At 40.5% G+C, this 24,721-nt stretch overlaps 1 protein-coding gene across 1 annotated transcript; it reads right to left on the reverse strand.

Moving 5' to 3' along the window:
• Positions 1-2,755: 2,755 nt before the first annotated feature.
• On the reverse strand, positions 2,756-23,665 carry fam163ba (family with sequence similarity 163 member B, genome duplicate a). Its single transcript, XM_041059260.1, has 3 exons — positions 23,425-23,665; positions 5,047-5,162; positions 2,756-3,201 (listed from the first exon to the last, which is right to left on the reverse strand). Exons 2-3 carry the CDS (start codon positions 5,137-5,139, stop codon positions 2,764-2,766), a joined length of 531 nt encoding a protein of 176 aa, XP_040915194.1. The 5' UTR covers positions 5,140-5,162; positions 23,425-23,665; the 3' UTR covers positions 2,756-2,763.
• Between the last annotated feature and the right edge of the window lie 1,056 nt (positions 23,666-24,721).

The raw sequence follows: 24,721 nt of genomic DNA on the forward strand, positions 1-24,721 counted from the left end.
TCACTAAATAAGATAATCCAGGATGATGCACCATGCTTTTAGTTCAATCCACTGATCAACATTTGGCAGCTAGCAGATATACAGTATGGTCCTGTGAAGTCCTTACCAGGGAAGACACATTCTCACCGTAGAAAATGTCCATTGATAAGCTTTTTCTCTTGAGGTTTCATTCCATAAATAAGCACACATTGCAACCATCTTTGTAAATTTGTAAATTACTTTAACTGAATGAAAAACTTCCCTGGCTTGTAATTTAAAAAACATTTTAAAAAGTCTGAATATGAATTTGAACTGTAAGAGATATTTAATCACCAATTGGTTTTCACAATGTTAATAGCAACAACAAAACAGATCAGAAGGATTTTCACACCATTTTATTAGCAACAATGTGTCTGTTAGTTATACATTAGAAACAAGGACAGAAACATTTCTGCTGTACTGTACTGAGTCTGAAAAAACACCTGGATCATAAAGTAAAGCAAGTAATTCAAATACTTTAAGGTAAAAGCAACACTGCATTTGAATGTACACTTTAATAATAATAATAATAATAATAATAATAATAATAATAATAATAATATATTTCTCTCATAATTCTTTATGGCACTAAATTTCCTGTGCAACTGTCACATAGTTTTAGTTTCAAAAATGAGGAAAGCATAGCATTGAGAACTATTTTATGTGTGCGTGTACTTGTACTTCTATCTTTGTGAAGATCTTACGACTTATTGGCAAAGTGATTTTTGGCCGGTCCTCACTTTCTGACACAGCTTCCAAGGGCTGCTTGAGGGTTAAGACTTTTAAGGTTCAGGTTAGAATTAAGTTTATGTTAGGGTTAGGCATTCAGTTGAGAGGGTTAAGGTTAGGGGGCTAGGGACTGCATTATGTTAGTGAGTGTCCTCACAAAGACAGAAGTGTGTGTGTCTGTGTGTGTGTGCGTGTGTGTGTGTATTGTGTTCTAGTGTATTTGCAGGAAAGCACATGTCACAAAGAAAAACTTAAAACATAGTCAATTACTGTTTCATCCCTTGGGAAAATAAAGGAGCATGGTTTCTGGTAAAATCAACAGAGAGACAGAAAAAGAGAGAGAGAGCAAGAGAGAACAGCATTTACCATCCATTTTGAAGGACCAGGAGGGAGGGGGTCCAAGAAGGACAATCCAATCAGCTTCAAATTCCTCACACAGCCACCAGTAAATAATTTCATTCATTAAATGTGTGTCCTGTGTCCATAAAACTCAGTGGCTGCTGCTCCAGTCAGAATATCAGCCTTCCAGCCAGGCCGGTCAGCCAAGTGCAGAAAATAAAAACAATCCCAGGAAGGAACTCTCAGAGTACCTCAGAGAAAGAACAAATATTCCTCAGTCCAACGAGTCGAGAGAAGCGAGAGACTGCAGTGTATGCTATGGCCTGTTAAATATTTATAGATGTGTCTTTAAAGGTGAATTAAACTTTAGCCCATGAATCCATATATCAACAAATCAGAGACAACACAAGGAATGCAGTGAAGCGTCCAGAAACTGAAACTAGAACTAGAATGAAGATCACATTGTAAAGTTAAAAGTGTGGGTGTAAAAACTTTTTGCCTCTGACTTCCACCTACAGCTTGAACCTGCGTTATAGCATTAATCAGTAAAATAAACGCTTACAGCATTGTTGCAAACCCACGTAAGAGTTTGTCATAACAGCTGTTTGGGTCATTCTTTGCATTATCATGAATTTAGGGTAAAGTGGCACATGGGAACTTTGCCTTACAATCCACCCTTTACCATAAATGTTTAAAATGTTATTGCAACCCACCACTGGGCTCAGTATACACAGGGGTAACAGAATGTGTTTAATTGTATGGAATAAGAACTCTAGTGTAACAACTGATCACACACACGCACACATGCATGCAAGCACACTCACACATATGCACACAAATGCAAGAACACAGCCCCCTTTGGCACCTTGTCCACCCTGCCCACAAGAACACAGAGGTCTTTCTCAGCTTAAGTGTAGAATATTGTATATACACTTTGTGTTTTCAGCAAACACTCAAAGAAACCAAACTCTCATCAAACCAGAGACCTCTATGAAAGGATGTGGAAAACAAGGAGGGATTTACATCTTCTGTGAGCCCTTTATATCTTGAAATATTATGGCCTAAGTTAAGTCTGTTTAAAATATCTGTGGCTGGCAGCTAAAACATGACGCCCCTCTTCGTTCTCTAGTCTTTCCACTGGTGGTGAGTGATATTTTATAATCTCTATAATCTGTGGATAGAGGAACAGACAGATCATCCCATCATAGGAGAGGGAAACACTGGACTCCTCCTAATCATATTTTGTTAGTAGCAGCTATGGCAGAGAGAAAATCCCTGCCGATTATGTCATTTTGACATGGCGGGAATCTGTCTGTCCTTCAGGCCATTGGTAGAAGAGTCCAGGGGAAATAGGGCTACACAAATTTTATCAAATCTTGAAACAAATTCCATTCTCGTTGTTAAAAAAGGAACTATTCAAAACAAGTTCATGTTAGTGATATTTCAACATTTTTTAAATACTTTTAATTCTGTATTGGCCCAAGTTTAAGGTCCTGGACCAGAGCATAGTACCTTTGAAATTACTGTCCTGAGAGCCATCTGAGTCCTCCATTCTGCAAGAGGTGACCAGAAGCAAGAGACCAGACTACATCAAACAATATTAGACTGGATAACTAAACTGGTCAAGATGACAAAAAACAAGTCTGACTCAAGCCCAGTCCATCCGACCTTGCTCAGCTAAACATCAGTGCTGATGCTACAGCTGCGTGTGAACATGTCCCTCATGGTGACTGACCGGGCAAGGTTTGGTTTGCGATAGTTTGAAATGTTCACAGGCACTGGCAGGTCCAGATCCTGCTGCTGGACACTGCGGTAGCTGATCCGGTCACCTCCATTCCTCAACCCATCTGGCTGGTGGTGGATCTGCGGCTGAGGAGGCTGGAGGTAGAAAGGCAGCTCATAATGAGTACAGGATGGACAGAAGGTCTGCGAACGTGTCAGTTTCCTGGCCAGCGGAGGGGTGGAGAAAAGGGCGGGGCCATTCGGGATGGAGGAGGCGGCGGCTGTCGCCGCCACAATGTTGTGATTGGAGTGGACTGGTGGGAGGTGGGATGTGACAGCAAAGTCTGGCTCCTCCTCCTCCGACTCGGACTCTTCCTTCTTACAGCAATAATACTGATGGGAGAGGGATGATGGGGAGCAGGAGGAAGGGAGAAAAAGTACCAAATGATGTAAAATATATAAGAGAGATGAGGGAAAGAGGATGAGAGAAAGGGTGGGGGGTTAAAAGAGCCATAACAGAGTTAAAAAATAAAACAAGCAAAAACAAAAACAGATGAATAGATTAAAGAAAAGGAAGAACATTTGTTATACTAGAAAGCCAGTATCAGTAATATCATGGTATTAGCAGTAAGACAGCAAAATAAATGTTTTGGCAAATTAGTTTACAGGCACCATCCGGCCAGTATTCGGCTTAGAGAGGTTTTTGGCATTATTAGAAGAAAATGATGAATAACATTCCATATAAAATAAATAATAGCCTTTGTTACGGTATCTACACATTTGTCAACATTGTTAAAACACCACAATTGTCTACAGTTTGCACACTATGGACAGAAAGCACACATTCGCAGTTCATACAGACTCATACAGACTTTTCAGTGGGGAATTTGTGGTTGCTATTTCTGGTCCACAGAACGTATCTTTCAAATTCATTCCTGGCATCCTGCCAACTTACATGAAGCCATAATTTGTGGATTACATTTGATTTTACTATGAAATATAAGAATACTAAGAACAGTAATCAACTCTAAGTGGAAAGGATTGTATAATTTCCCCACCTGCAATGTTACCTTAGTTTCCAGTTGATTTCGGTAAATGGATTGTATTTATATAGCACTTTTATACAAGTTGCTTTGCAATTTGCCTCTGATTCACTCACTACTCACTCACACACCATGCATGGTCTACTAAGGTATCATGCAAACACCTGGCATAACCACCAGAAGTGATTTGCAAGTCCAGTATTTTGCTTAAGAACACTTCTCTAAACCTTTCAGAAAGTGTTTCTGGGGTAACGGTCCCTAGACAAAGAGAAATAGATGCAATTCCTGGCACCTGGTTGTTGAGACTTTTGTGTAGATAGAAGCTAAAGAAATAACATTGTTCAACAGTGTTTGCCCAGGTATTCATGTTGCTGTCAGGATGAATTGTAATAACTTTCGTAACGTCCTGACTTTTCTTCACATCTTCGCCATCATCAGGTCAAATTTTCACTTAGTCCATTTTTTGATATATGATCAAATACCTGCAAAGCTAGTTAGCATTGCCATTTTGAGCATTTTAGCATGACGATGTTAACATTTTGCTCAAAGTCCTGCTTTGCCAAAGTACAGTCTCACAGGGCCACCAGCAGCGCGACGGACTCATGTTGACCAATTATCACTTCAGCTAAGGGGGTACACTTTTTGGTTCCATATGTTTCATCGTGCTTTTTGTTTTGGATCTTATAAATTACTTAACATATTGTAGTGAAACATTTCACCTATAGGTGGCGCAACATGGTTGATTTAAATGGCCATAACTCATTGGTTAAGAGACTGACTTAAAATTCGTCCTTGTGCAAAGCCCTAATACTCTTCAATGGGCTTTATAAGTCTTCCAAAAACCACTATTACCCAATCAGAGTGACCATCTATCACCGAATTTGGTTGTGATTCTGTATACAGCTACAGAGTGAAAAAAAATTCTATTAAGATAACAGATTTAGAGGATTGTGCAGCCTTGGCAGACGGACAGACACAGAATGCAGCTCTACCCAGAAATTAAAATGTTTATTTGAAAGAATGATCTTATCATCCTTTGTAACTCAGAGTCACAAACACAGTTTCACAGATTAAAGCAACTGTACAGTTATTTAACACAATGCTATGACTGTCAATAAACTGCTGTAATCAAGGACATCCTTTACCCACAGCTCTGCAAACTTTGAGAGAAAAATGAAGGCAACTGTGGCCTCACCTGCAGCCTACAGTAGCACAGTACTGCGATGATAAGGAGTAATATTACTGTAGCTAGAATTCCACCAGTGATGACCACTGTCCCGGCTGTCATTCGAATGGCTCTCCATCAACACCCTGCAGTGCAAGAGGAGGGAGGGATGGCAGGAGAGGGAGAGAGAGAGAAAGAGTGGAAAGGAGTAGAGGAGTAAGTGAGGAGTAAGGAGTGAGTGAAAGGAGAAATGAAGGAGGAGAAAGCACACAATTCATCAGTACAGTGGCTTCATTAAGTAGATTATAACTGTGTGTCATCTCAGTGGTGCTTATTGAATTATCCAGCAGTTAGGAGACACGTAATCGAATCATCCTACAAATGCTGCTCATAATATTGACGGGATCTCAGACTGGAACACATAGAAAAAGAAGAAGTATGAGAGAGAGGGAAATCGGCGCTCAACAGCAGAACAGCAATAAAGATGAGATGCAGAAATGACAGGGGAGCTAAGAGGTAAATGGATGGCAGGAGTGAGAAGAGCTGAAGTGAGTGAGCACGCGATAGAAACAAAGATGGAGTGCAGTGAATGGACACAGAGCGAGTAGGAGAGGGGACGTCAGGATGAGCTGAGCAAAAGGGATAGCAAGGGATTAGATGAATGACATGACATGGGGAGACAAAATGATGGGGTGGAGAAAGCGATGTGAGACGAGTAAATGTGAAACATAAACAGAAGGTACACAAATGGAGAGGAGTGAATGAGAGAAAGGGGAGATTACAATGGAATGAGGACAAAGGAAAACAGGGTGACTAAAAAGATAAAGCTTAAGAGAAAGAGAAGCAATTTTCCTGACATTTTGAGTCGTGAAATCTTCAAGCGAAACACATGGTTGAATGACAGGTCAAAGCAGGTATGCATGCCCCCAGGATTCACAAATCCCTAATCTCTGAGGCTTTTGTTCACTTAAAATCTACTAAAAATATATAATTTATATATCATGACAAAGAGCCTGTTTGGTGTCACAGCTGAGGTTGTAATTCACCGTTCACTGTGTTCTCCTGTTTTCAAATCTAATACTGAACTGCATATGACAGAAAATTTATACCAAGACATTGACTGGAGATCTTATGGGCAGAGGTATAACAGGTACTAGAGAGAAATCTTTGGTCAGTGGTAATGGATTTGTACCTGATGCATTAACTGTCAGGATCATGGCCAATATGTGATCGATGTATTGGTGTATCACGTCAGTGAGTGTTTGGGGACACTCCTGAAAGGGTTTTCAAAGTCACAATGAAACAGCATTTTGAGAGCATTGCTTCCTTAATCAGATTCATCTCCTGTCTAGACCAAGGGGATCAGATGAAGGAGAGAAAAAAACAAAACAGTCTTATATGACAGGATGCATGCTGTGATTCAACAACACGCAGAAAGAAAGAAAAACAGACACAGAACAATGTGAGGTACAGTGCAAAGCAGGCAGAAAAAGATCATGACCTTTATTGCATTAATCAGCTGGAAACATTTAGGTGGACAGCTCTGGGTGACCTATGAACTCTGACCTTAAATCAGAGGTCATAACAAAGACAAATGGCGATGTTGGCCCTGAGCATTGAGCTCATTTTCATCGAGTTCTGCAGAATCACAGTGTAGATCTACATTTACTGTTATCTACAGTTGTTATCTGTCTTGTTTCCATGTGATTGTTCTCTGTCATTTTTGCTAATTGCCTATATGCAATATGTTTCATTTACATTTATATGTAATTTATTTTAGGTAGTGTAATGTAGCTGTGGATTTAGCATGCTGCCCTTTAGTGTGAACACAAAAACCTTAGCCATTGCCTTCTTGTCAGCCGTAATGTATGTGAGAAACTACTTCCTCAATTCAGTTGATATTTGTTAGTTTGACCAACAGTGGGTTTACATGTCACATGCAGATAAAAGACTGCGGGTGAATGCAGCAGTACATCATAAGAACATTTGCAGCAGTGTGATTGACTTGAGTCTGAACTGCCCTCATTTTCAGTTTATTAGATCAATGGTTCCCTTTAATTACCTCTTTTCTGTCTCCACAGCAGCCGGAGTACCGTAACATGCCTTGAGCCTGGAGGCTTTAAATATTCATTTTGCTCTTGCAAGTAATGTACATTAATCACAGAACAATGTAATGTCATTCACATAGTCAAAAGCAAGTCCTTAATTTCCTATTAAGCTTGAAAGTGCCAGTGTGTGTGTTTCCTGCTCTCTCATACAGAACAACATGAGCTAAACAGGAGCACCACCCTAAATTCTGTATGAAAGAGAAGCACCACGCTGACCTCAGTGGGTTAACAACACAGCTGAGTATATGGTCAGGGGTGGTCTGCTACAGTGATAGTTGGGTGTGGTAGTTGTGATCTCACTTAGCCATAAAGCAGCATCACACAGTGGTACACTGTGTGATGCTGTATACTGTGCAGAATGTGGATACAGAATGCAGCCTGGTTATGTGGTTAATCTTACTATTGCTTACTAAAACTACACTTGTAAGCTCAGTATTTTCTCATTATTGATGCTATTCTTCTTTACTTAATAACCTGAGCATTCCTTGAAAAATCTCAACATCTCAGTGTTTTCTACACATTACAACAATATAACACTGTATTAGGCCCTTTTGCCTTGGTGCTTTGCATATCAGAAATATATACTGTGTCTTTATCTTTGCACAGTTGTCGTGAAAAAGAAAAGAAATTTTAAAAAAGCCGTCTCAGTTTCCAGGCTAAGTAACATTCTTATATATTTGGGGAAAGCCCTGCAGATACTTGACAGATGTGGGTACAGACGTTTTCCCTTCATTACATCCACCATCTGAAAGTGTCATAGGACCATGCAATCACACTGCATTGTGGATAATTGCCTGAAACCAAAAATAGGCCAACAGGCTTGTTGCTAAGCTATGACTCAATGGTGCAAGCCATTATCAGCACCAAGCACACAGCAGTATAGGCCTGTATTGTCAAGATCTAACTCAACTGTGACATGGACACACCCTAAAATAGAAAAAGATGCCAGACTGCCAAAGTCATCACACAAAAAGTATGGAGCATTCTGGGGCAAATGTAAATGAACAGTCATATTGTTTCCTGCTTAGCCACTACTACTTCCATGACCTCATGTCAACAACACTCTCCAGCAGTATCTATCAGCCTACTCACTTTGCACTTTACTGTAAAACAGAGTGTGTACTAGTCAACAAATGACTGACAGTTCTGACCTTCTCACCCTGAAAAAAAAAACCCTCTAAACCATGTTGAATTCCTTTGTGGGTAACTTGTCTAAACCATATTAGCTTTGATGTGCCCCTCCAGAGACACTCTATACAGTTAGAATGGATCAGACAGTCTCTACAGAAGCCACCCGCCCTGTCTACAAGCACAAGGCAGCTTCTCTCCCCTCAAGCTGTAATACAACTGGACTCTAATCCAATCTGCAGGCCACACAGTCCACCAACCAAATCAATATAAAGGAACAACAAGAACAGAGTGTTTTGGCCTCCCAGACTTAGAGTTAAACTGAGGAGGGAAATGTGGTGACTGTGGGACATTTTTGGTGTCCGGAAAAGAGAACAGCTGAGGAGAAATAGAGTTGGAATTTTTAAGTATGTCTGAATACTTCATTTAGGTGGAGCTGAGAGTTATTGATGTAATGCACTGCAGGCCTCTAATCAAGTCTCTACTTATTGCTTGACTTAGATTATGATTAAATATTAATAATCTGCCTATTGACAATGATGAACCAAAAGCTACACTAATCAATGTTTTTATATGAACAATAGATCTAATGACTGAATGTAATGAGAAAGAGGCAGTACTGACAAACTGAATGAGTTCCCCTCATCTCCACAGAGGGTTTTGGTTTATTTCAGCTCATTTCAGCTGCAGCTTTACTGTTTTGGTTCACTCTCATCAGCATTGCATCCGACAGAAGCAGGCAGCTGTTTTCCATGAAAAAGCTTTGAAAAACCCACTGTCCAGTTTCAAACAGCTGGTGAACACAGTGGAACATTTAGCTTCTAAAGAGCCAGCTATTTTATCTGGAATTGCTTCAGACTAAGAGTCAGTATTGGTAACACAACTCCAAATTAATGCTAATGGTACTATTTGTCTGCAGGATGTGTAAATGGGCAACTGTTTGAATTACATGTCTTTATGAGGTGATAATATGTCAATCTTGTGTTTATAGCTTGTTCCAATGACCTAAGTTGCAAAAGAAATCAAATAATTGCTACTTTTAAAAAACACACACACAAAAATAATATTACGGATCAAAAATACTTGTCATATGCTTCGATTACTATGCTGGACGCAACGTCTTTTTTAACTAAAAAATGTGTTTTTCAGTTTTATAATAATAAATCCATCCATCCATTTTCTATACCGCTTAATCTGTCAGGGTCGCAGGGAGCTGGAGCCTATCCCAGCTGACTATGGGTGAGAGGCAGGGTACAGCCTGGACTGGTCGCCAGTCAATCGCAGGGCTGACATAATAAAAAATACTGTACATAATGAATACAGCCAATGAGACAATTTTCGGTGTAATGTTTTTTTAGTGAAATATACAGTTCTAGGATGTATTTCACTGTATTTGTTGACACAGACATGATATTTTTGTTTCATTTTAAAAGAAGACATAATGAGCAGTGTTCCCTGTGGAGGCATTGAACTGTTTTTGTAGAAAATTAGTCCTACCCCTTAACCTCTGACCCTTCTCTCACATAGAGAATAACTCACACAAAACACACACATACATAAAACAGGGAAACAACAAACAACAGCCATGTGGAAGAATAATATTAAGTATGTACAGGATGTCTATGCAACACTATGCAAAAAACAAATACAAAACTACTTAAAATCTTGACAATCTTACAAACACTACAATGCACAAAACCAATGACACAGGAAGTCATTACTCTTAACCATCCTCCAGTACACACACGCACACAAGCACACACACACACACACACACACACGTACATGCGGCATTAGTCATTGTGCAGGGTAGACAGGCAGTGTGTATCTCCTGGGGCTCCCTTAATCAGATCAGTGTGTGAGGGATGTGTTGCACCAAGGCGACGAACAGTGTTAATTATTTAACCACACACACACACACACACACACACACACACACACACACACACACACACACACACACACACACACGCACAAACACGTAACTCCATTGTGAAATAATACTGGAAAAAAGCAAACTTGTCTGCTCAGCTCCTTTTGCTGGTATTCGTCCACAGGAATGACAAGTGGGTTAGGGGCGAAAGAAGAACAGCAGTGGGCATACGCACACACAAACACACACAAACACTCACATACAATAATTTTAGTACTAGCTAACATGCTCAGACACTGGGCTTTGGAATAAATTGCCACAGTTTGATGAAACATGGCAGGGATCACAGCAGAGGTCTTGCTAGGAATAATGGTTGTTGACAGGCTTTCAGTTCAATGGGGGAGAAGTACACAGTAGGTGGTGGAATCGAGTCATACACAAGAGACAATAACGTGCCCTGAAAACAATGGGATGAGCTCTATTATAACTGTAGCCATCAAAAACTGATGTCACACACACACACACACCTTTGGAGCCATATACAAGGACACAGTGCATGCACACATATGGTTATCCAAGGAAATGACACAAGCCAAACACTCCTAAAGAAAAACTATGCTTTTGTGTAAAAGTTTAGTGAATGATGTCTTTGGGCTCAAGTTTCAATACCAGGAGTTCATTTTCAGGCTCTTTAGTAACAGCTCCAGTCTAATAATATTAAGAAAGACACAATGGCTGCCGCCTCTTCGTGTGTCGGGATGAAGTCTGTTTGATTACAGCCTTTTGTCCTTCATTAGTCTATGTCTACCCTCTAATAAACTGTGCAATCAGTGAGCATTCAACCAGTATTTGCCAAAATAATTAAGAGCTTACGTAACTTCCACCTACAGCATGTACCATTTTATCAGAGGATATTAAAATTAATTCAGATCTCCATTACGCAACATTAACCATCACTTGCTTACTACCAAGGTGTGATACATACTGTAAATGAACCATCATGAAGATGATGTGGATGCTACACTCATGTCTAGTGTGTTATGTATAGAACTACAGCCAAGAGGCAAATAGCTTAGCTTAGCACAAAGAAAGAAAACCTGGTTTTCAGCACCTTTGAAGCTGACTAATTAACATGTTTCATTTGCATACAAACAGTGATGTAAAACACCAATTTTAATTTTAGAGGAAGTGAAATGCTCAAACAACTTGTTGATCATTCACAATTTATCAGTCCATCCAGTACTTCTCTGCTTTTTCTGGTTGTCTGGCAACCTCGCTATGGTAACAGGACCCCACAGATGCCGACTGCAGATTTTATCACTAGATACACGAGTGTTTGTGTCACTTTTCATGTGACCAATGAGGTACAACACCATGAATGTCTTCCTAGAGAGATTGTCTGAAAAGATGTGCCATTGTTCCCATATTTATGTGATATCATGTCTCCCCCTTCTCTATGATCACAGGCTAGATAAGCATACAAATTCCTCCTTAAGCCTTGTCTCAATATTATCCTTTGTGGCTGCACTGACCATCAGCTGTGGCATCATTCTTCCTCTCAGGCTCTTGTTCACCCTGTTCCAGCATAAAATTTCACTACACGGATAAATTTTTCCTTTGCTCCTGTTTCTTTGTGTCCCTGCACCAACCTCCAAGAATAATGGCAACACACCGCTAGCCTCAGGTAAAGCTCTCCAACCTCATCCCCATACTGAAAGGTAATGATCAACTTAACTCATCCCCAACTCTGACCTTGAATCAGGCACTAGGGAAATCCCAAAGGCTGTAAAGAGAGAGAGAGAGGGAGGTTGTGGGTGAAGAAAAGATAGGAACTAGTTTTGTCTGGTAGCCATGAATGGAAGCAGGAATAGGTTTTATCCTCCTCCTGTGTCCTAGCATTGCTTGGACAATATTTCTGCAATTAGTGCCCCTCTGTGAACAATGTATCATAAAAATGGCTCTTGGCTAGTATGAATATAGCACCACGAGGACATTGTGGGGTCTTCATTTAATTATACAGCTCACTAAATGTCTCTCATCCATCTGAATGACCTTGCTTAGTTATTTTTCCAGTTCAAATTACATGCTGATGTAAGAAGCACCACTGTAATTTTAAACGTGATTTGCATGGTTTGGAAGCAACAATGTGTGATAGCTCTTTTTTTTTTGGCCACTGCATAGAAAATGTGTTTTTTTAAGCTTTTCACTACAATTCCAATCCATGATTTTAGGAATATTTGGGAATGTTGTAGTACATAATGTTATCAGTATTTAAGGAAATTAAACCTTTTGAAATATCACCATCACCTGCAATGTTTTTCAAAAATGAAAATTTGTGTTTTGTCTCGATTTTGGATTACACCACTATAAAGTAACAAAGAATATTGATGCAGGAGAAATGGATGCTGTTCCTGCTACAATATTCCACTAATGAAAACTACAAGCCTCTCATCTGATGACAAACAAAAACTGAAAACCACACTCCATCAAGAAGTAGAAACATTTTCAGTGTAGGCAACGTCTGATGAAATTAAACTGCTATTATGCAGTTATTTATCGCATTGTAATGGAAAATGTTTTTCTGCATTTTTGTGCAGACAGGATTTGAATATTTTAAAATACATAAACTCTTTTTGTACCTTTTTATGTTCTTTGGTAAACCACAAGTCAGTTCAATCTGCCCTCCTATCCCTTTTAACTACAAATCAGATTTATAAATGATATACTTTAGCATGCACAATCAATATGGATCTACTGTGACAGGAGGAAGCAGTCAGTTCTAATATTTTGTACAGACATGCAACAGAACATGGATTGTTAGTGATTGTAAGTGCTGTAGCTCCTTTTTTTTATGGTATTCCCATCAGTGCTTGGGTGCAGGCTCCCACCATGTAAGTACAAAAGAAGCGGTGGTGTGGTGTCAGGTGCAAACAATGTAAAATCTTTGATTTCCTGTCTCCCTTTTTGAATTGTCTAATTATGAACTGTAGATAAAAATTGTACAGAAAAAAAAAAACTAAAAAGGGTGTCATCTATCTAGCTGTCAGTCAGTACATTATTTTTTTCACAAAATCATCTTTTTCCATGAATGGTTAAAGAAAATGAGCTGCCATTTTCAAATCATCTCAAGAATAATTGCATGTAATCACATTTTGTCAGTCTGCCACAGCACTTTCTGCTCCTCCTCTCTGCCATGCCATGCTCTACCCTCTGCTGTGCAAATAATACCACTAGTCCGTGTGTGACAGGCTGTAATCTTGGCACCAGCAGGAACTGAAGTTGGCTCAGAGATATTACAGTTCTTTGAACTTGATGGACTGAAGAGCAGTTCTAAGTCCTGAAACTGAGTGATGCAAGCGGTAAAAAGGTGTCCTCAGTGCTCGTCAACTGTTGTCATGCAACTATGTGGACTAAAAGGGCAAATTCAGGCTTTTTAAAAGGCTGTGACAGTTACTGTTCAACCTTATTTTTCACTTTAGGCCCTAAATAATGACCAAATTTCATAATTTTGATACTAATCATGTTTCACAGGACACATAGATAGGTTCTGTGGCCAAAAAATGGGAATCTGGATAAATCAACTAACGACAGTGAAGAGAGCAAGTAACCCTGAATTTCAAACAGTAAACAAGTCCACAGTGGAAAAAAGCTGCAGCAGTTGGAATCTGATGTATTTTACCCCTTCTAGGTTTGTCTAATGTATAAAGTATCTCACTGGCTGCCTCTGCCGCTAATTCAACATGCTCAATCTGCCACTGATGAGGCATGACTAGTGGACTGGACACACCGCAAGAACTACATCCAGCGGTCTGCTAGTGACGCAATCAGAACTCAGTGGGACCATATGGATGAATATCTGCTTGGTGTGTCAAGCAACAATTACAACAAGCACATTCAGTAAAAACATGCTTACCTCAGAATATAGAAAGAATGTTGTATTTGTGTGCATACCACTGTTTAATGTACAAATTGTAGTATATGTAGCATATTTATATTTGTTTGTGTCTGTGTGTGAAAACATAATAGTAATTTTCATGTGAACAGTGAAGGCAATATTTGATACAGCAGAGCAAATTATTTATTCCAATGTGTCTGTTTCCTCCTCACACACACACACACACACACTTGTTTAGTGCTGCATAAGTTCAGCCGACAAGAGCAGAGCTACGGCTCGACAGCGTCTCAGAGCCCCTCAGAAATAAACTGCAGCTGATATCAGTCTGCTGAGAGATATGCAAACTGTTCTTGCTGTGTTCTTTCATACTGAATTATAACAATAATGAAGGCAACAAACAAACAAACAAACCAAATCTCAGCACGTTTCGCTCACCTTTGGCAATGCATAATCTCTGCACGTCTGTGTGCGTGTAGTGTGCACTAAGCTGTGTCTATTATAACTCTAAAAAGGATAAATCTATCCATTAACACTACATGCTGCCTGCAACTGCTTCACTCTTCGGTTTATAAGTTCAGTGTCAGTCACATCTGCTCCTGAGAAATTGCAATGACAGAGGAGACAGTTTGTTGTGACACTCAGAGTTCCCTAAGGACCTCCTGGTGTGAAAAACGTTAGCCATGCAAACACACCAAGGAGATAATACTGTACTGAGTCTCCCCCCACGACAAGTTAATACATTATTGCACACACTTAGCATATTAGTCGGGATTTGTCACTGACAAAATGCATTCCCTAGCCCCGTACCCTATGCCAAGCCCCAACCCTTACCCTGGCCCTAACCTAAACCTGATTCTAAGCTGAACCTTAAAACCAAGTCTTAACCCTAAAGCATCCCTTTAGGTGTGTCAGTGTGGACCAGCCAAAATGTCCCCACTCTGCAGGGTGTACAACTCATACTGGACCTCAGAAAGATAGAAGTACAAGTACACACACACTCACATGCGTGCACACACACACACACACACGCACACGCACACGCACACACACACACACACACACACACAAAACCCTTCCCTCTGGCTACATGGTCTGTTCAGGATAATACACTGCCCTCAAATAAATTTAATTCCTTTTCCTCTTCCTGAATTAGATAAGACACCATTAAATTACATTTGCTCCTTGACACTTGACAATGAGATCATTCCAATTTTAGTCTTTTTCCTTACTTTGCTTTCTCTCCCCAAGCAACAGCATGGTACATAAAATGTCAGCCCTGGGATGGGGACTGGTTAGATTATTTAGGTTGGGTTGCCTGGTAAAAAAACAAAAAACAAAAAAAAAGCGTCTTGAAACACCTCCTTGTGTCTCAGATAAGCTGCCCGTTGACATTTATGTATGATGTTATTTGGCAGCTTTGACAGACATAATGTGTGAAATCCAATAATGTCAGATATACCAGAATGATACAGTGTGATCACATCTGGACCTGTTCACAGAAAAGTAGATTAAGTTGAGATCAAATGCTGTATTTTCCACAAAGGACTAAAGAGGTTGCCTGATATTGTATCTTTGCTAACTTAATTTTTTCTACATCTAACAAACATGTCTGTTTTCCTTCACAGTGCCTATACAGTAGTTTACATTCAGACCTGGATACAGTACTCCTTCCATTTCTCCAAGTTTGGAGTCAGTCAACTCAGAAAAGCAACTATCTGCAGGAAGTCAATTCACAGTTCACAGGTAATGTTATCTTGTTTCCTACTGTGCGTGCAAACCTCCTGCTGTTCACAGCTGTCATGCGTGGTCACCCCCAGAGTGTGATTGGCTGTCAACTTGTCAAACAAAGTTTGGTTGAAAACAGAAACCGCAAACCCACATTTATCAGCACAGATCTGAGTCTTGAATATGTGGGTACATCAAACCAGCATTTATGTGTGAAAATATAATTTTTGTGGCATTACTGCACTTTGAAGTTGAACTGACGTTTAGAGTGACTCCTAATATTTCAGGATTTTTTTAACAAGTGTCTCTTATAATCAGAAGTCCTTGATGGACACTGAAACATTTCAGCTATAGTCAATATAGAAGGTATTTTCATTGTTTCTATCTTTTTCTTTTTTCTAGCTTTTTATCTTTTTTCTATAATCCACTTATAAACAGGAGAAAAGTGCCTGCATCTGTGTGTGAGAGGAAAGAAGGATAAAAGAGAGGCGGGTTGTTTTTGCAGACAGTGTGAATGCAGAGTCCTGAGCTCCCGTTAAGTCAAGGACACATAACCTGATCAGTCATCATGTCCTCATACTGGGTAATGGATATTTCATCTGATATTTAATCTGAATGTATGCATTAAAATGGACCATACAGTACCTGAAGGAGACAGTTAGCAAGGACACACACACACACGGCCAGAAGCCACAGTAAATGTAGTGAAACAAAAGGTTCGTAGCGAAGGTCAAGTCGCATTATGGCTTCATAACCTGGTTATCACAGCACTCACTGCTACTTAACCCCCGCTGCTGCTGTTGATGCGCACATCTGACGAAGCATATGTTTTTTAGGCAGGAGAGAAGAGGAGAGGGGAGGAGAGGAGAGGAGAGAAGAGAAGAGAAGAGAAGAGAAGAGAGAGGAGGAGTCCCTCTCTCTTCTCTGGAGTCCCTTGGTGGCAGTTTTCAGTTTGTTAGTGTAATAAGACTTAACTTGAAAGTTATGTGTGCATGCATTTATTTTTATGAATAAGGGAGTATTTGCGATGTGGGCTAAATTGTCTTGCAGTTACCTGTGTGTGTGTGTGTGTGTGTGTATTTATCTTTTCCTCTTCATAGCAAAAGGACAGCTGGGCACCTGTGATGCTCTGCTGCTCTCCTTCATCTTTTCATATCCCCATCCATATTCCTGGCACACTGCCAGTCATGTCTTGCACTTTTTGTCATCTTTCCCTTTCATTTGTTTTCAGCTGTCTCACTCTCTAACTCCACCTGCTCTCTTGCTGTCTCTTTCCCTGTGGCCTGTCTCTATCTGTTCAGACTCTCCCACCATTTGCTTTGTTGTCTTAGTCCCTGTCTCTGCTCTCCCCCCGCTCTCACTCTCTGTCTGTTCAGCTGATGTACACTGTCTTAAGGAGCATAGGCAGGCTTCTGTCTTAAACATCAGTTTGAGCAGCAGTGCCACTCACGAGCACAGACAGCGCCTCTGGCATGGAGATGGATAGATCCTGCTGTGTGCTACTTCGCATATTCAGAGTTTGTCAAACATGTTATTTACAAGAAGTTACTCAACTCAGAAGAGTCTCAGGAGAGTTGCTGATGAAATCATCACACAGCTGTGGCAAACAGCAAAATGTACTGTGGGAAATGATAACCAATGATACACACAAAAACGTGTATGCACAAAATATTGAAAGTTCGAATGGCGCATGTGCATATTGCATTCTTACTGTCTATGACTATTTCTACCTCCACCCCTAACTTGCTCTGTTGCCCAGTGTCAGCACTATTTCAGTGAAACCAGATGTAGGACATGAAGCTCGGTCAATGTAAAGTGTGTAGATGACCTGGTCCAAGCAGGTGTGTGGCAGAATGCACATCATGACACCACCATCACTGACACCAAAATTATAGCTCACCACTAGATTGTAAATGACACACCCTCTCCTGCGCCTGTCCTCTAACTGTGGCACACGGCAAGTCACAAAAATACTAAACTAAGTGCCACTTCATTTTTCATGTAAACCTAGGAAAACTTTAACCACATGTCAGATCAGAAAAATGAATCATCATCAACAGACATTTGAAACATTGAGAAACAACGTTGTCCTGCTGATAAGGGCATCAGTCTAGAAAAGAGTCATATGTGTTGTTTTGGAACATTAACTATAAAAATGTTTTCATCACATTATAATAACATTAAAAAACAAAGTGTTTTCAACTTTCCAGTAATTAGTATTTCATGCGGTATTAAAATCGCTTTACAGACACAGAAATCCCACAGAGTGAACATCTGCTTTTAAGTTTGTCACATTTAAATTATGTGTTTGCAGTTGCTTAGATTGTTTTGAAAAAAAAAAATCCTTATTGCTGGTGTGTTCATGGGTTTTTGTTTAGGCAAAAAAATTTATATCATGCTGAAAAAGAGTTTATCATGAAAAATCAAAGGTATGCACAGCTTTTATCTCTGAATTTGCCTTGATCTTATCCGACACATACACACACGTGACATACAAATGTGCCACATAGAAACCATGTGCTACTCTCTGTGTATGTGTCATCAAGATCATTACAGAAAAGAGGCTTTTGAAGGGAAAATTTTATGTCATTGACTGTTAGTGACATAAAGAGAGCGTCAAAGAGAGAAAGAGACATTAAAACATCAGCTGAAGGACATTTCCAGTGTTGTGCATGTGTCTCTTGTGTACATGTGTACCTCTAAAGGTCAAAAGGTCCATGCAAGAACAACTGTGGACATGTATGATTAAACTTTGGAAACTCTGGGAAGGTGGTAAAGATGGCCTAGACGGAAAGAAATAAAGAGAATAGAAGGGAGAGTGATTAGCAGTAGAAGGCAGTGGGAAAAAACAGAGGGAAGAGAAAGAATTGATAAAAGGAGAAGAAAATGTAAAAATAAGTGAAGAACAAAGAAGAATATGAGGCAACAGAGGGCATTTTCAAGAGGATGAGAATATGTATACATGTCCTTGATGAAATTTATAGATAATTGAAGAAAATGTGTTGAAAGCTTAAGTCTGATGGTTGCTTGGTTGTTAGTGCTAATGGTCAGTGCTCAAGAGGCAGCGTGTGTAAAAGTATGAATAGGTCCTCAGTTACTATGGTGACGGGGCTATTACAGACTGACATTTTACCATTGCCTTTTCTGTTTTTTTTGAGTGGGTGGTTTACGCTTATAAGTTCTGGTCTGATTGTACTTGAACAAACTTTTCTCACTGCGTGCTAATCTCTAAGCTGATAAAAATGAAGCACAGTGCAGTCAGGGAGGACTGCAGAGATGCATAATAAGATACAACACATCGCATAGAGCCGAATTTATGAATGAGAATCTCTCGTCTGAAGCACACGCTTGTTGCGATCAACTCTTGTGGCGGAGTGAGTCACAACCTTGCCGAGCTAGCTTGTTCTTATTCTTTTCGCTTCATCACTTTCCAAAAGGAGCACGTTGGCCTTTGCAGCTTTTTAGTCTCAGATTTAAAACTGAACAGCCAAACCTGGCAATCCTATGATGAGCATATGGGCTTTGAAAAAAAGGTTTGTAATGAAAAAGCCTCTAAGCATCTTTGAAATAGGTTACACTTACACTTATACTTAGACGTAATGCAAATTGTAAACTTAGTCTGAGCAGTGCACCTTTATATTTAGTATGTAATATATGCAGCATGCTGCAGGCCATATAGACAGTTTGGCTGTGCAAGGCTGAAAGGAAAAGTATGCATTCTCACAACATAGGTTTTATTTTTGTAGCTTCAGCCATCATTCCTACTAAGTTAAAACATTTCACAAAATTCAATGTGGAGATCTAGAAACACAGCAACAACAGGGCCCGTTAGGACAAATAATAAGAGCAGTGATTAGGTTATCAGGATATACACAGAAGTTAAAACATAAATCAGAGATTTTTATGGCCACACTGTCCATTGCGAACACCTATTACTCTTTGCAGAGCTACTTCTAAAATCTAAATTCTAAAAGAGTGTGTGACTGTAATGGACATTTTAGGTGTGTTCACCACTTTCACTTCCTACTTATTTGTTTTATTTAAGCTGGATAAACTGTCTGACAATCTGACTGCTCATTTTGCTTGCTCTTTTCTGCATTCAGGTAATGTCTGCAGAAAGGGAACATCAAAAAAAACACTCCTTATTGTGTGTTGCACTAGCACTAACCGTGTAGTCACACCAAATAAACAGCCTTATATACCTACTTTTGTTAAGCTATATATTTGTAGCAGTTTGTTACCAAGTGAAATCAAATGCAAACAAACAGTGTGAAGGTCCTGTAAAAATAGCTGAATCGATTGAGGAATAGTGTTAATACTGAATTTTATTTTGAGCCAAATCGGAGGCTCACATGAACTTTTTTCCACTCGAAAGCCAGTAATTACGGCTTAAACAATAGGACATGAATGTGGCAGTGACTCTTGTGATGTCATTCTGTCTTCAGACACAGCAATTAAACTGTTGACTAAACTATTAATAACTGTAGGAATGATGGTAAAAAATATCTGAAGATGTGATCTATACTCAGCACAATTATTGGCCCTATTCATATCACATGTTGAAGAAAATTCATTCAGGAAGGAGACACAGAGACCACACAACAAGAGGAACAACAGCTTTTCTTCTGCTGCTGTTTCACCTCAGCCTCTTCCTGTTCTCTGTCCCCGCCTCCCCCTCCTCCCTTGCCTCCCTCACCTCCCTTCTACTCCTTGGAATGAGCTTCAGTTTTTTACAATCACTCATTGGGATGAGGCCAGCTGACCAACAGCTTGTGTATGTGTGTGTGTGTGTGTGTGTGTGTGTGTGTGTGTGTGTGTGTGTGTGTGTGTGTGTGTGTGTGTGTGTGTGTGCGTGTGTGCGGATGCGCTGGTCACATTGGTGTCTGTGCAGGAACCCATCTGTGCATGAGCGTGATGTGTGAGCATGTCAGGGTGTAGCTGTGAGGGGAGAGGAGAGCGTGGTGCCGGGGGTGGAGGAAGGGAGGAGCGGGTGGTGACTGTTTAACATGATCATTGAGCAGCCATATTCCCTTCCCCCAGCCTCAATCCATCCACTCCACTTCTCCTATGTCCTCTTTATTTTGACCACAGTGGATTTATCATGATTCCACCTCCCAATAGTGCATTTTAAAGGTAATCAAGCTGATATGTAAGTACACTTTAAACAGCTAGAAAAAAAAAAGAAGTGGATATGCTGCCTCTGTAATTGTATTCACTCATGACTGTTATACCAATGTTTAAACATTCCCTCTTCCTTCCTCTTCTCTATCCCTCTCTCCCTATTTTATATGCACTCCTCTCTCCACACCTTTCTTCAGCTTTTTTCATCACCCATCTGTCTTTGAAATTTGCTTTTCCATCCTACTCATCTGCTTGTCCTTCAACTCCCTCTCCCTCCTCCTCTTCTCTATCCTGCTGTAATGACTGAGAGGCTGGTAAAGCAGCAGCAGCAGCAGCAGCAAACAGACAAGTAACACACAGTCACTCATAGTCAAGCTCCGAGGGGGACTTAAGTGTGTGCCTCTGTGTGTCTTTGTCTGTCTGTGTGTTTGTGTCTGTCCATGTGAATATGTGTGCACGCAGGAGTATGACTGATCTCCCAGGGGGCCAAGGTTGTTGCAAGGGTCACTGAGGAAGTCACCATGGGAACACAAGCTCCTCCTCTTCTTTCATTGTTGTAGGCTCTCTAAAAGCACAGTATGAATCTATGTGTGTGTGTGTGTGTGTGTGTGTGTGTGTGTGTTTATTTATTTTCTCTTCAGACCTCAACATGAATATAGTCCCAGTTGTTATTCCCTACTCTAGCTTTAGGCCATATTGTCCTAGACTAGGTAATATGATATGATAACAGCACTGGCATCATAATTGAATTCACTGTTTCTAAATTAAAAACATATACGGCAGAGGTATCAATCTTAGTAAGTGTGCAACCTCCAGGCCTCGTTCCCTGTGGCAAATTGAAGGAAAAAAAACTATATTAATCTTCTTATAATGGTGTTGGGCCCTAACAAGCCTCCAGAGCCTCTGTGTAACTCTACTTGAGGGATGAACACCACCATCCTTCCATAGGATATTCCCTGATTTGGTGTTGGAGGAGAGCTGGTGTTCACATATGGGATATGCTGACTACCGTCAGTGACCCCTTGTGACCTGTATGCAGACATTTGAATATTTCTTAAATTTGTCACCCATCTGTGTGTGGTTAAAATGATTTGAGGATGTGGTGAGATTTTATTTCAAACCTTTAAGCGCACGAGGAAGAGGCGAGGCTTCTGCTGATACACAATCACAATATAATTGTGAAGGAATGAATATTATTCTTCCTTGGATAGTTTAAGCATACAATAGAGCCTGAACTGTGGCAGAAATCTGGGCTTAAAAATGGCACAATGGAGCTTTGATACTCTAACAGGTAGGGATGATGTATTACTTTGTAATGATACTTTCAAACCAGTTATTTTCCAGTCTGGGGAGTAGGAAATAATGTGTTTAATAGCAAACATACAGGTTTTACCAAGAGTTTTAAGGTCAATCCCTCCACTATAATACTAAAAATACCTCTGCCAGAGAGAGGGGAGGCTTATGACATAACTATTCCCAATCACTTGTATGACACATAGACTACAGAGGAAAGAAGTGATCATCACTACATATTAAAAATGAGTCATGTTTTACATATCCCTCTCTCTTAAGATAACGTGGGCTGTTTATTCCTTTTTGTGGGGCTCAAATTACTGATCTGAATCCTCAAGTCCCTCACTGTGCGTTTTTTATAGACAGCAAACATTTTCTCTTATCAAATCTGAAAACAGCAGCTGCAATTTGATCTCCCCAGCTACACTTGTGGGTTCACATTTTAGCTGGTTAGCTGTTACTTCATCCTCCACAGTGTTTCCAAAACACCCAGTAGGGGGTGGGTTGCATCCTGCCTGTTCCTTGCCTAAAATATTTTGTCATTTTAACCGCATTTGGTGAAATGTTTTTGTGGTGCACGGCCTTAATGCCGCTTGAGAAGCATTTCCACCCTGCCTAAAAATATCTGGAGCAAACAGTTTGGATGTGACCATGGCTAACAGTTGGTGACAGTAGCTGTGGCTCACAAGCCATGCTGTTTTGTCAGCATGTGGCAAACCGGCCAGCCAGCAAGTCTGTCACAGAAAGGCAATGAACCTCTACCTCGCCTTTACCCTCTCGTTCTCATCTATCTTTCTGCCCGTTTGCATATCTGTATCTGTTAATTTAGCCTAACAATCCACCACTGTATCTTGACCGTGTTTTAGTCAAGGCTTCTGGAAACACACTCTGACACTGTACTGGATGTTGGGATATATGGACTATAATCAATTATACATGTGGGGTGAAATAGGGAGAAGAAAAGCAGATTCCTCCTGCAAAACAAGTGTGGTTCTGTCCATGGTGCTGAAATGAGAAACCCATGAATCGCCTCATCTGTGTATGTATGTATGTATGTATGTATGAATGATCTATCTATCTATCTGTCAAAATGAATCATATCTGTTCTCTAACATGCAGGCAACAGCCAACTTCTCAATTCTGACGCTCTCCACTGCATGCATGACTTGACAAGCAGATGCATCTGTTCTGCTGCAAAATAAAACCAATACAAAAACCCACCACAAGGATGACTGAAGACTGAGCCGAAGACGAACGAACCTTACCTTCAGAGATAAGAGGAATTCACCGGGTCACATCTGGGGTAGTGGTGGCTCCTTGGAGCTCAGGTCCCGACCTCTGCTGGTTTTGGTTTGGTTTGTGCCGACCTCAGTCACTGAAGAAGGAGACCAATGTTTAGAAAAAAAAAAAGTCCCCAGTGTCGGTAAAGTAATCAGCAAAACGCCGGAGTGCGCGCTATCTCAGTAGACAAGGGGCTCGACTCGAGTCAAAACAAACCCCCGCCGGGCCTGATCCTCTTTAGTTTTTAATTAAAAAAAGATAAAAGAAAGAAAGAAAAAGAGAAAAAGAAAACAGAAACAGCAGATGAGTCCGTTTGGAAAATGTCCACGTTAATATTCTAGACTACTTTTCCCGACACATTCTTGTCGTTCGCATGCAAAACATTTTCTGTCCAATCCCTGACTCGCAGAAAGAGAACTGAAAAACACCTCCAAAGGCGACAAAATGAGCCGGGCTCCAATAGCAATATTAATAACGACAACAACAACAATAATAATATCTCTGGAAGATGTGTTTGCAGCAGGCAGCCAGTCACACACACACAGTTCCATCCACCGCTTGTCTGGAGTTGTTTGAACAGTAGAGACTGGTTAACCAGCGCTGGCCGCAAAATAAAACACTCCTACGCAAACATCATCATCATCATTAGCCTCGGCAGCATGTGTGTTGGAGGAGGAGACGGGATGATAGCAGATCTCGACATCTCCATTTCAACGACCAGTTTCCCCACCGTCCGAGGAGGTCGAGGTCAGATATTTGTTGTAGTGCTGGTACAGGTTCCGCGGCCAATCTACGAGGGGATTTATTTTATAAGCACGCTTCCCTTTCTATTCTCTCTTCTATCAACCTATTTATCTATCTTCTGTATGTTTCTCTCATCATTGCATCCCATGTTTGGCGAAAAGGAAGCTGGCCAGTCGCTCTAGGGCTACAAAGTGTCTGCAGCTGGCTAGCAGCAGAAAAATATAGGCTACTGTATATTTGATGCACGGTTGTTGGACCTCCGTGTAATTACTGATTCCTGCAGAGCGACGTCCGGCACTGCGCTGGAGACGGGTAAAATGCGCTTTAAATCCAGCGGTGGCTCTTAGTGCCCGCAGACCTAGTGAGTAAATGCAGCCTGGAGTGTGCAGCCAGGGAGATGGCGCTTTAGTCACAGACCCAGATTGGCTACGGGTGCTAGAAAGAGGAGACAAGAGAGAGAGAGGGAGGGGGGAAATGAAAAAAAAAAAAAAAAGGACAAGATGCTGGATGCTTTTGATTTCCATGCAGAAGTCTGTG

The sequence above is a fragment of the Toxotes jaculatrix genome, chromosome 16 (assembly GCF_017976425.1).
Source record: "Toxotes jaculatrix isolate fToxJac2 chromosome 16, fToxJac2.pri, whole genome shotgun sequence".
Classification (NCBI taxonomy): domain Eukaryota; kingdom Metazoa; phylum Chordata; class Actinopteri; family Toxotidae; genus Toxotes; species Toxotes jaculatrix.

Excerpts from the sequence above, each read along its gene's own strand:
- fam163ba (XM_041059260.1), bottom strand. The coding sequence starts at position 5,139 with ATGACAGCCGGGACAGTGGTCATCACTGGTGGAATTCTAGCTACAGTA. Across the intron at positions 3,202-5,046 it reads TGTGCTACTGTAGGCTGCAG|TATTATTGCTGTAAGAAGGA; the intron begins GTGAGGCCACAG and ends CTCTCCCATCAG.